Source organism: Crocodylus siamensis, chromosome 9 (assembly GCF_052110815.1).
Source record: "Crocodylus siamensis isolate JL-2025a chromosome 9, ASM5211081v1, whole genome shotgun sequence".
NCBI lineage: Eukaryota > Metazoa > Chordata > Crocodylia > Crocodylidae > Crocodylus > Crocodylus siamensis.
Window position 1 is genome coordinate 69918747 of NC_143403.1, and position 12769 is coordinate 69931515.

The following is a 12769-nucleotide window of genomic DNA, read 5'->3' on the forward strand; positions in this document are numbered from 1 at the left end:
CCGGAGCTGCCTACGCCAGCTAACTTCCACGGACTTCCCCGAGCGCCGTGGGAGGGCCGGGACCTCTCAGCACCTACCCTGTCATCGCCTGGGCTGGGGGGACAACCGCGTAGGGTCGGCCTGCTTACCAGAGGGCCAGCAAAGGGTGGGAAACCCTTGGGCTGCGAGGGGGTGGGATGGAAGGAGCTGCCTGAGAGATGCGGAGACATGGTTGCTTCACTGAGGCTGGAAGGGGCCAAGTCCATGGAGCAGGGGCGTGTTTTGCCCACGTTTTACCGTGCCGGGGGGGGTGCGTCGGCAGGTGGTCGAGGTTTCTGGGAGGGTCTCCAGAGGTGTCAGCTGGGCCAGGCCATCGGTCTCAGCCCCGCAGGGAGCGGAGGGTGCAATGGCCTTGACCTCCTGGAGGCTTGGCGGGGGAGTCTCCCCCCCACAGGTACCTCCCCCGTTTTGCCCTTCTGCATAGGCGTAGGGCACCCACGATGGTGACGCTGGGCCCCGGGGTGGGAGACAACGTGCTCAGCCTCCCTCGGAGGCTCTGCGTCCTCCTGCTGCTGCTCTGCCAGGCCACGCTGAGAGCCAGGAGCGCGGAGCCCCCGGTTTTATTTTATCCCATCGCTGCAGGTAGCAGAGCCTTGTAACCAGCCCCCACCGCCACTCCCGGGGGCTCTCAGAGCCGCTCGATAAGTGGTGCCTTTAAGAGGCATTTGAGTCCTGTGATATTGTTGTGGTTAATGAAGGGGAACTAAGGGAGAGATATATTTGCTGGAAGGAATTAAAGACAAAAAAGTTTCCCCCCATTGCTTTTGTCTGTGGCTGCCGCTTTGATGGGCTTTTGCCTTTGACAGATCTGCAATAAAGCAAAGCTCCTTGCGGGTCCCCCCACAACGGCTCCCGCCCTCCCCTTCTGCAGATGTCGGACTGAAAGCCCGAGCTTGGAGGGAGCTGCTTGCAGGAAGGGGGGGCACTGGGGGTCTCCCGGCCCCCACTCCCCTCCCTCCGCCGGTCCCACATGAAACCAGCCCTAATGAAAACAAGTCGGTCAGCAGCAATCATAGCCAGTGAGCTCAAGGCTGCGGAGCGGGAGGCGGAGGAGGAGGCTGGGCTCGCCCAGACACAGTCCCAAGGAGACAGAAGAAGCTGGGCAAGGACCAAGGAGCACAGGACACGCTAACTTTTAAACTCCCCCCCCGCCCCCCATCACTTCTTACGGTCCTGCACGCCCTGCGCCCGGGTCCCTCCGACGGGAGGGTGCTGGGAGACGCGCACGTCTGCCTAGCCCCCAGCTGGTAAGTCCATGCCTCCCCCCAGCCCAGGAATGAATGCTTCATGTCTTTTATATTTCTTTGAAATCAGAATTGCAGTTCAGCTCCCCTCCCTTCCTTCCCCAAATACCTCCTGGCTTCTTTTTAAAACTCCTTGCTGCTCCTTTACCTCCAGCACGGCCCCCTTCTTTGTGTCCCTCTGGATTTCATTTATTGGGACCCCCCCACCCCCCCCCCCGACACGCATGTCTCTTCCCCCCAGGGCTTTGCCTCCAGGCGAGCGTTTGAGCACTGTGCAGCGTGCTCCTACAGTAGCGCGCGGGTAGCGTGGCCGACTTCTCTTTGGGGTCAGGTCCCTTGCACCCACAGAAAGATTTTGGCTTGAGGAATAACGGCGAGAGCCAAAAAGGGACGGATCCCGGCAGTGGAGGTCTCAGCCCGTAGGAGGAGAAGTTCAGGGGCGTCCTGTTGGGATGAACTGATTGCACTTCTCCAGGGCAAGGGCTGTGTGGGGGGGTGCAAGGGAGAGGGAGCTAAGGATGCTTTTGCGTGATGTGCTAGGGGAGGTGTTTTGGGGTATGGGGAGGTTTGCGGGGGAGGTGTTCATGGTTGTCCTGAGTGATTAGAGAGAAATGGTGGTACCTTGTGCTGGTACTGGAGGAGGAAAGCTGCGGGGAAATGCCCCCGGGTCTGGGGAGTGCAGCCTGCCTGCCCTGGGCCCCCTGCGGTGGCTGGAGAGTGGCACAGGTGCGGAGGGGCACGATGGAAGGGGCAACAGGGTGCTTTGGGCGCAGGCCGGTTTCTGCACGGGAGGAAAAGGGGGAATATTGACAGCTTCCCCATGTCCTCCTGCTGTGCCGTGTTAACCGGTTGGACTCTGACGCTGGTTTAAAGGCGGTGGGAGGAGACGAGGGGCATTCTCTTTGCACGGTGCTTCAGTGGCTGCAACAGACCACAGCTGCCTTTGTAGCTCGAGTTTGCCTTCAAGCCTGGCTGCCCAGAAGGGCTGACACCCCACTGTCCTTGTGCACTCGTCTGGCCATGGCACCAGGCTTCCAGGGGCTTCAGCAGAGAGGGGCTCTTGGCCTCCAAGCGCCTGGTGAGGCTGGCAGGAGCTTTGCCTGAACGAGGTCTTGCAGAAATCTGCCCTAGGATTTACAGAGCAGAATATCCCTGGCCCGTGGAAATGGGGCCAACGAGGGAGAAAAGCGGCGGATGCGAGGCCCTCCAGAGTCCGAGGGATGTCTGGTTTTATCGTTCCAACACGGGCTGGCTGCTCGGTCTTTAACGAGGTACATTTTGCCCAGCCTCTTACAATGCTGCATTATTTATGATCTCCCCCATCCCCTCCAGTCTCCTGCTTCTCCCACGTCCTATGCACTCCAGGGGTGCATGGATCCCTTGTAAAGCAGGGGTGGAGGAAGTGGAGAGAGAAGAGGATGGGATGGGTTGACCAAGCCCCACCAGCTTTGAGTTGCAAAAGAAAGGGTTTGCAAAATAAATCATTGCAATCTAAGTAATATGGAGTCATGAGCCCATGAGAGCAGTGAGTTACTCTGGGAGCTGACACAAACTCTGAGCCCCACACTGAAACCCTGGCTCTTAGCCTCTGGGCATGCCTGGAAAATTTGGACCTCAATCCAAACTGTGCAGCTTGAGCTTTACATCAAATACCTAGGAGGGTAACCGCGCCAGCCTGCCCTGCCTTCCCTGTCTTCTCCCTGCAAAGCCTCTTTGTCAAGAAGTGAACTCCCCGCACGGGGGAGGCTGGAGACTTTTTTTTTTTCCTGTGTTATAATGGAAACCAGATTTCCAGTGGCGACAGAGTTAGGAAAATGATGGCTTTACTTCTGGGTAGCTTCATTTGTTTTAATTGTAATTTCCTCCTTTAAAATCAGCAAAATTTGGTTAAAATGACTCTCTGGGGAGAGGGAAAGGAGATGCGACTGAAATGCAGCTGCAGCTGGGTTATGAGGGCCTCTCATAGGCCAGGGGAGGAATGCAAAGCTGAGGGTGCGTTTGCCACCCAGATGTGCATCTGGATAAGCCCCAAGGGGTGAGCTTTCCCTGTGTCACATCCTGCTCAGGGTCTTGGTAGGGAAGGAACTAGCCCACAGCAAGTGACATGGCACCTTCCAACGTCATCTGTCATGCCCTTCTCTTTGTGAATCCCTCCCCCAGCCCCCACATCTGACATGTGAGGAGGTGCTGATCTTTCCATTTTGGAGCTCAGGGGCTGGCCTATGCAGAGAAGGAGACCAGCAACTTCTGCGGACAGGTCTGTGGCTCAAGGATTGGACTCTTAAGTCACCCCAAAGTTCATCAGTGAGCCACATCATAGAGAAGCAGGGCTGGAAGGGCCCTCCAGAGTCAAACTAAACTACATCCAAGAAGTTTTAGTTTAATGCAAGAAAGACTTTTGAAGTGTTGAGAAATCCCACCTGTGCAAACAGACACACAATTGCAGTTTGTGAAAGGGCAAAAATCGTGGTGTGTACATCTAGTCCAGCCCCCTGCCTATGGCAGGATTAGCCCTATCCAAACCATCCCATACAACCATAATCTAAACTATGGTAGAAATCAGCCTCAAACTGAGGGATTGATGATGATGGCATAGAGATGGAGCAGCTTGCTCAGGGTCACGTGAAGCATCTGAGTCAGGACAGGGGAATATCACCCAGACCAAGCCCTCTAACCCTTAGACCCTCCTTAATCTAGGCCAGAAAGGTGACCTCAGGGGCTGAGTTGCTTTCTTCTCCTCACATCCCCCACCCTCAGGGTCACTGACACCTGAGGAAAGGCACTGGAGAAATCGCTCAAGGAGAGTAGGGATGACTGGACCATGGGGTGCTGGGCTGACTGGGAAAAGACTCACACTTGAAGGTGCCTTGGGCACCCTTCAGATGAGAGGAGAAGGGAGATCAAGGCTGAAGTGTCCTCACCCTGTGAGAAACCACCCTCTTCACTGTGGTTTCCCTAAAGGCAGCTTGAGATGTCCACGCCAGTCCAACCCATGCCCCTCTTATCTCTAGTGTCCTGGAGCCCGTGCTGCCGGGCATGTGAGAACATACATGTGGTGCCCTGGGTCTTTTTCCTGCTGAAGATTAAAGCCTGTTGCCTGGGGTACATGAAGACTGCAAAAAACAAAAAAAGGAGCCAAGGTGCAGTCTGCCGCGCTGGATATTTCCATGCATACTTGCTGGGCACGTGAGGAGGGAACAGGGAACCAGCAAATGGTAATGATACAATGCAACAGCACCAGGCTGCAAAACACAGACACAAGCTTGTTGCCCTTCCTCTCTTCCCCACGCAACTTTTCCCAATGGCCAGCAGACAGTCATGACACCTGGTATCCAGCCAGGCCAGAACTGAATCATTCCTCCTTATGAATACCCTGAGCCCATCCAGCCCATCCTGCTGGTATAGTGCAGACATCCTACAGTGCAGTGAGTCAGCCATAAAGCACAGAACAGATTTGATCATTGCTTTACTCTACCCCGGCACCCAATGGGGGCCATAAACTGTACCGGGAGCAGCCAAAAGTTGTCTAGAATGGCATTTGGTTTGGGGTTCACACCTTTTCCCTGTAGGTACCAGGTGGTCTGGTAGCTCCCCTTGTTGAACCACCCAGGGCCAAGACAGCAGGCCATAGGCAGCTCGTCCCATGGCCGCGGCTGGGCCTACGTACGTAAGCAGTCATGATGACAAGTTGTTTTCAGTGCTGCCTGCCCCCAGATGTCTTGTTCATTGTGAAGGTCATGGGAGCTAAGAGGTTGTCTTTCCCTGTGTCCCAGTGGGTGCCAGTCTGAGCCCTCTGAAGTGCTGGTCACTGTGAAGCTCTGGGTCACTGCATTGGTGGCGATGGGTCTGCAGATCTCTCTCCATCGCTCTCAGGCACCAGTGTGGGTGACCGCAGTGTCCTGGAGCGCTGGACAGCCTAACAGGGTCCGAAGGTCCTGCTGTTGTGCCCTGCAAATCCTGCAAGTTGAGAAGCGGCCAAGGCACAGGTGGGAGTAGCGAGAGGAACCTGTGTGCATCCTCATGTTGAATCAGCTTACTCATTGCCAGTGTCTGCAGCCCGGCATAGCTGCAGTCTGAGCTACTCTGGTGTGCAGACCGGTAAAACGACACCCCAGACTTACATTGCCATCTAACAGGGAATCCCAAACTGTTGTACCAGGAGCAGATTTTCAGCTGGGAGGCGACTCCTATTTTCCTTTCGTTCCTCCACTCTCCAGTTATACTCTCGGTTGTTCTGTTTCTTGTGGCCTGGGGTTTTGGCCCAGGAGGTGTACCCATCCGTGACTCCTCTTATATCACCAAGTTGCCTGAAGCTGATGGCATCTGTTTGTCCATCTTGCATCTTGCAACGAAGAGCCTTCACGTGCCGCTTAATATGATGGCTGTGTTTTCGCATCGTGTTTCCTTTTGTTGCTCTTCTCTCTCTTCCTGAGCCTGGTGTGAGTCGCACTGCAAAACCTGGACAGCCCCAGGCTCTCATTGCAGGCACGATGCCCCTCCAGCAGCTTCTTAGCAAGTCCTTCAAAAGATGAAGCTTCTTTGCACTCGCATCCCTGCTTCTGGCAGACATGGAGCCGAAGCGTGTTCTTCATCCCAGACCTCTGCGGGAGGCTGTGAATGATGGAATAGGCTCACTTCATTTGCTCAGTGGTCTCAGTTCAGGGAACCATTCCTATTATTGAGATCAGCACACTTGCTTCAAGGTAGGCAGGCCCGGTAGGTGTGGGCAGGCAGCATGTGGGCAGTTTTGAAGCAAGACCAAGGAGAGAGGTCTCCAAGTAACACAAACCGCTGTGACAATTGGCATTAATGACACTCACGGGAGAAGCCAGGACTCGACCAAGCCATTAAGGCAGTTGCTGCAGATAATATAAATGCGGGCAGGAAGGGGCCGGTCTGGAGCTGATCAGAAGCAATAGCATCCGGAGGGGAGCCGGGTGAAATCGTTAGGGGCATCGGCTCTAAACAAGGCTTAAAGGAGAGAAAGTTTAAACCGTCGGTGTGGTTAGGCACGTGGCTCTAAGTGCTAGCAAATGATGTGATGCGTCCCCAGAGCTGGCAGCTTGCCCTTCTGGAGTTCAGTCTGTGTCAAAGTTTCCATCGTAAACCTCAATTTTCAGGAATTTATTAATCAGCCAAACTAATTTTACTCGTGCCAGAATCTCAGTGCTCGGCACGTCCAACCCAGCACTGCAGTGTGAAAAAAAGAAAGAAAAAGCCCTTCATCTGTTTTCCATCTATTTTTAAAGTCTGTCAGTACAACACAAATGGAAATATGCACTTTACGGCACTGCTTTATGATCATAAAACCTCAAGCAAAGTCCGGGTTTGTTTTGCACGGTGTCGAAGGAGCGAAACGCAGCAAATCATTCGGTGCCTAAAAGAGTCTGACCACCGCGGCGCGTTCGGAAAGCTCACGTCCAAAGTGGCATCCTTCCAGTTTTTAAACGGAGTGGTCGGGTCACTGCTGTGCCTGTTTGGACTACGTGACACGGGCCTCCTTCCTCTCAGAGGCCCGCCAGCAAACCTGCATGAATAACCTTGATTCTGCCTGACGTCCTGTCTGCATTTCACTACCCCTAACTTATCTCTCCCACTGTGTTTACTGGACCACTAGTGTTTTTACTGTTTCAAAATGTCTCTTTAGTGGAAACAGCTGATGAATTTCTTTGGAGAAATCGGTTCTGAATCCCCATAACCCATGCAATAGTTAATAGACTGTAATAGGCCTCATATTCATTAGCTGAATAATAGTCTGCATATTCATTGACTGAAAATGGTCTGGCCTTCCTTTGTGAGATTCCTTTCTGCTTTTGCTACCCTGAGTCGCACTGAACAGCCCTTTGGTCTGGGAGCTGTGGGCTTTCTTATGTGGTAGGGCGGGTTACTGCTGGAAAGTAAATGGCAGGGGAATTGGACGCTATGATGGCATTCATCCATGCTCCAAGTCTGTGGGGAGTGCAAGCACCAAGTGAACCCTATTTTTCTGGTTTTCAGTGGGACATAGAGTTTGTGCAGGGCTGTAGCAGATAGCTTAAGATGCATTTCATTGCAAATATCCCAAGTGAGCAGCTGACTCGGGGTTGAGGAGCAGCAGAGGACGTAGGCTACAGGGCCAGAGCAGTAAGTTGAACACCATGTATTAGCCCAGGGGGCCTGAAGGTCTCTTGACACTCTTGAGCAGGGTTTGCCAGTGAGGGAATATACCTAGAAGAGGGAATTACTTGTCTGTGCATGTGCATGTGCATGTGTGTGCGCTATAGTTTGCCAGTGCCCACTGCTGTTGTAAGACACAGGGGCCATTGGTGCTTGAAGTGATTCCCTGCCAAGTCAGGTTTCCAGCAGAAATGGCTTTCCAGCTGCTACAACATGTGACATGGTCGCGAGGGACAGCTGCACAACATTACCCTGCAAGTCGTAAAGCCGTTCCCATCGCTGGCGGATCCCTTGTTAAATACCCAGACAGTAATTCACTAAGTAAAAGAAGCTCGGAGTGCAAACTCTTTGCTCCCAGCCTTGTCAAGGCAGCCTGACACGATGCGTCCGGTACGGCTGCCGCCCGCCATTGCTCAAGCTGTTCGACCTCCCTGGCGGCTGGGGGCTTGGTCTTCTAGCAGAGGTCCGTGTGGTTACGGGACCTAAGGGACAGTGTTGGAGAGCCTGGGAAAATCTCCATCCGAAGTGCCCCACAGGCTTCCTGGTGTCCCTAGGGCATGCAGTGGGGAAAGGTGACACTTGCTGGGGAAATGCAGAGTAACAGGGCGTGCGGTCTGAAAGGCCAGCGTGCGCTCCTCTTTGCAAGCCCAGGGAGAGACGGAGGCATCCCGCCAAGTTTCCATGCGTTAGAGAAGGAAGCGAGATGGGGGTGAAAAATGCTTGGGTTTGCAGCCTGTGGATGTGGCTGTGTGGGTCCATCTGTGTGTGTGGTCTTGACATTCCTCGTCCCTCGGGTTTCTCACCGGCGCCTGGGACACGGCCACCCTCCTGCTGAGGACACGCAAGTTTTGGCAAGAGGGAGTCATTCAGGAGACTGCGCCCACCCTGCTGCTCCCCTGCGGTGGCCGGCAGGCGGCTGCAGAATCGGTTCTCGCGGGCGGCAGGTGTCCTGCGCCCGACGCGCTGCTGAGTTTCTATTATGCTGGTTGTTTGCTCCCAGCACACGAGACTTCCCAGGGGCTGGGCGAGTGGTGGGGAACAGCTATTCAGCATGAATACGTAGAGGTTTGATATGCAGCTAGCCATGCTGGGACCTAGGGCCAGAGGAAGACCTCTGGGACCTTCAGCAGTGGCCTCCAAAAGATGGGCAGGCGGGAGCTGCGGGCTGGGGAAGGAAAGCTGAAAGAGCTGGCATCTGACCAGGTAGGAGGAAAGTTGGGTCCAGAGGGCGCAGCTGCTGCCCAGACATTTTCCACGAACTCTGGCAGACGTGTGAAGCACTTACCACTCGTGAGCTCCTTTACCCAGCCACTTCCGCTGAGAGCACCCGAGACCAACTTCAGGGCGAGGGTCACACCCACGGAGCCCGGCATGGGGCGTGAGCCCTGTGCCTCTCTACAAGCAAGCAGCCACGTCATGGGGTCGGTCGCACAGGACTCGTTTCTGTGCCCCTTTGGTTTTTTGGAGGGTTTGGGTGTGGTTTTTCTTCAAAAAATCACCACAGGAAGTCTCTGAAATTAGGCTAGAGCCACAGTTTCTTTTTGGGAGGCCCGCTTAGCATTGTAACGGGTGAGTATAGCCTAAACAAAATTTCCTGTTTACGTGGAGACACCTGCGTTTGTGTTTGCATGACCTGGGATTTCTCGCTGCTTTAAAGTCCATTTAGTGCCTTAAAGTAACACTACTCAGAGATGTTTTAATTTGCATCGCTTTCCTGTTGCACCACTCCAACTGTGGATTTTGTTCATGCAAAGTGATAAAGGTCAACAGTTATTGACCTTTATCACTAAGCCCCCAAACTGCTAGAAACACTGGTTTACACACAGCTTAGGCAGGCGAGCCTGAGCACCTATAAGACAGGCCTCTTAAACAGATTTGGGGTCATTTTCGGCTCTTATTCAGGGTGTCAGTGCGAGCTGGGGTGAGACCTGCTATAACAGACAGCCTTCCCTGACCTGACCCTCCACCCTCGAGGAAACGGGTGGCTAAGTCACCCATGAGGACAAACTTTGGCCTCCATGTGTGCCTCATCCTTTCCACAGCCAGCTCCCATCTGCACCCAAGCCTTGTCCCGGGCAGGACACTAACTTGTCTTGTTTCCTTTCCAGAGTCCCAGGCACACCCTGTAAGGAGATGATCAACCCAGTGACCCTCTGCGGGCTCCTGCTCCTACTGGCGCCCCTTTGCGCCACGCGGTCGACGCACTTGCAGACGACAGTGATGAATGACAACGGAGGGAGCGGGGACAGCGAGGAGGCCTTTGCCATGTCCTCCTCGTCCAGTGTGACTTCAGGCATGAGCCCCACGGCCAACGGGATCACGGTGACCTCCGTCAATGGCACCTTGCAGTCGAATGACATCGTCAAGGGGATCATGGACTTTGTGAAAGAAAACATGCTGCTGCTTATCGTGGTGGGGTCCTTGGTTTTCGTGCTGCTCTTCATTTTATGTGCAGCTGCCATAGTCAGGCAGAAACACAAGGCCTCGGCGTACTACCCCTCTTCTTTTCCAAAGAAGAAGTACGTGGATCAGAACGACAAAGCGGGCGGCGCCAAAGCCTTCAGCGAAGTCCCCGAGAAGGCCTCCGATGCCCAGTCCGAGGAGCCGGTGGATTCCTCCAAGCAGCTGCAGGCTGACATTTTAGCGGCTGCCCAGAACCTCAAGTCCCCAGCCAAAGCCTCTCTGGCCAACGGAGACGGGATGAAAATGGAGGACAAGCCGCCCGAAGACAAGGAGGAAGGAGCCAAAGTGGAGGACGGCACAGAGGATGCCGAGTGCATTTCCAAAGAACCGGAGGCCGCTCTGGAGAAAACCGAAAGTGGGAAGGAGACGCCAGGCCCCAGCTGCCCGGCAGAAACCAAGGCCAGGGAAGAAGAGCCGCCATCTGCTGAGGAAGGCCAGCCTGCTCAGGAGCCTGCCACGTCCTCGCCCGAGGAGCCCAGAGATGACTGCCCTGGGGCGGCTGCCGAGTCCGTGGCGCAGACCGCTGAGCGGGAGCAGCAAGACCCGGCAGCCCCCGACACCTGCGCCTCGGGTGTCTAATGGACGAACTTGAGCCCTAGGGCAGCAGACCTTTGTTCCTGAGACTCGCTGCAGGAATGAACGGGCGCTGTTTGATAGCGTTGAATCGGAGATCTCTTTCACGGACGACAGACTGTTGTTTTGTATTAAGCAGGCAAAATAGGTGGGGCTCTTGGGCCACGGGGTGTTCTGCCCAACGGTAATATCAAAACCTAGTAGATTTAGTACACTGTGTCTTACCTTGACAGGCTCTTCAACTCCTGCGTAAAAACTTACTAGCGCACACTTACAGCAAGTCCCTTGGCGGTGGTGGGGGAAGGGGTTTGACTGAACTCTGGGGTCCAAACTCCTTATTTCAAATGCAGAATGGAATATTTCTAATAGTGGCCTTCAGCGATGTTTAGCAAGACCTGCCATTTGCATGTTACGTCCTAGTGTGTGCTTGCATTGCAGCTGGAGGGTGTCCTTGCCCATCTAGCCAAGAAAGCCCAACGCTACAAGCTGTGCAAGCATTGGAGAATTTGAAACTCTGTGGTGGAATTTTGCAGCCTTTATTTATTAGGCTTAATTATATTTCCCAAAGACACCCCCACTCCTCCAAAATGTCCTGCCCAGGCATATGCATTGAAGGTCTGGGGGGCCCTCATGCATACACCATGATCCAGGAGGATCAATGGTTGCCACCATTTCCCAAAGAATATCCAGGCATTTTCTGGGATGATTGGGTCTGTTTAAAGTAAGATGTGACTCGCACTCTTGCAAGCATTTAAGTTGTTGTTATTAGATGGAGGACTTCTGACTGGGAAAGAGCTCCTCTGTGCATAGTGGTGCTTGGTGGGTATTTGCAACACAACTTTCCAGGCAAACCTGGAAAGCAAGGGATGTTTTATTATATGCTGGGCAGCTGGACCATGTAATGCCATCAGATGGTGAAGAGTCTTGTTTTAAAACATAACCTCAGACTTTTTGTCTGTCATTGTAAAGGCTTGATCAGTATTTATGACCTTCTTTGATTTTTTTTTTTCATACATTCTGGTCATCAAAGCACTATAAGAGGGAACATGCAACTCCTTGCAGATATATACAATTGACACTTTTGTTATAACCATTTTCTTTGGCCTCTATACTTTGTTGCAGTGTATAGTAATGATAATTATAGATTAGAAAGAGCGTTTTGCATTATATCCACTGTTTACCTGTTCCATGAAGATGACTCGCAGAAATATATTTTACTCAGGGTCTCTGTCGATAAAGTAAAGCTAAAGAAACCCCCCTTGCCTAGAGGTACTAGCTCAAGAAGGGAGGAAGGAAAGGGATTCAATGGAGAGGGGAAAAAAGAGTTATCCTTCGCGTTTTTATGCCAAAATTCCAGTGATGTCTTAAGACAAACAAAACGCCCCTAAAATTGCAGTGTTATTTTCTTCTTATCCCTCAGTTATAAATAAAGATTTTTTTCTATGCAAATATAGTTTGTTATGTCTCTTTATGCAAAGATAATCTGTTATGTCTTTCCCTATACAACAAGGGAACCTCACTGATTTTTGACATTCCCAATTTGGCTTTGGGTGTGCTTTGAGCCCCCAGCTGGGACTGGGGGCCCATCGGGGCAGAACCGTAACATCAACCCCATACAAGGCAGTCTCAATAGTATTGATTTCACTTAGCCAGGCGGACAAAGAGGTGACCTCTCATTGGTATAACACTGCCCAGCACTGGCCTGTGACATGCTTCATGAGATAGGGTATGGGAATAGAAGGTTAATTTCCAACCTGGCAAGAAAAGTGACTGGCTGCACCAGATCATTTCCCATAAAGGTTATGTGATATAGGATTTGAAATCAAATGAGCCCCTCTTCTCTTTCATAGCAGGATCTTGGGAGCTGCTGTGAAACCCACTGAATACTGGAGTTGTAGTTTCTGACTCAAAAAATGTCCTGGTTGCAAGCAAGACTGTTGCTTCTTATAAGATGCCTGATGTGATTTTCAGACCACGGTGATTTGAGGTGACTTATGCAGGCTCGCTCCTTTTGTTGCCTGAGGCCCCAGAGACAGATCAGGAATTCAGAAGCTATGATTTACTGGGCTTTGGCCTCTAGTATGTACCTCTATACCGGGGTGGGCAGTTATTTCAGGTGGAGGGCCACTTACTGAGTTTTGGCAAGCCATCGGGGGCCACATGACAGGCAGCCAGGGGCAGATAAATATTAATTTTCTAAATATTTTAGGGGCCCTGTGGGCCAGATAGAATGGCCTGGTGGGCTGCATCTGGCCCACGGGCTGCATTTTCCCCACCCCTGCTTTATACCCACT

The 12769-nt window shown here is 52.8% G+C and overlaps 1 protein-coding gene across 2 annotated transcripts; it reads left to right on the plus strand.

The window, feature by feature from the left end:
- Positions 1-919: 919 nt before the first annotated feature.
- On the plus strand, positions 920-11924 carry TMEM119 (transmembrane protein 119). Of its 2 annotated transcripts, none has more exons than XM_090063319.1 (2): positions 920-1286; positions 9548-11924. In XM_090063319.1, exon 2 carries the CDS (start codon positions 9573-9575, stop codon positions 10479-10481), a length of 909 nt encoding a protein of 302 aa, XP_089919445.1. In that variant the 5' UTR covers positions 920-1286; positions 9548-9572; the 3' UTR covers positions 10482-11924. The 2 variants fall into 2 exon arrangements, with proteins under 2 accessions (XP_089919445.1, XP_089919444.1); XM_090063318.1 differs by lacking the exon at positions 920-1286 and adding an exon at positions 2245-2554.
- The last annotated feature ends 845 nt before the right edge of the window (positions 11925-12769 follow it).

Excerpts from the sequence above, each read along its gene's own strand:
- TMEM119 (XM_090063318.1), top strand. The coding sequence starts at position 2,478 with ATGCGAGGCCCTCCAGAGTCCGAGGGATGTCTGGTTTTATCGTTCCAA. Across the intron at positions 2,555-9,547 it reads GCTGCTCGGTCTTTAACGAG|AGTCCCAGGCACACCCTGTA; the intron begins GTACATTTTGCC and ends TTTCCTTTCCAG.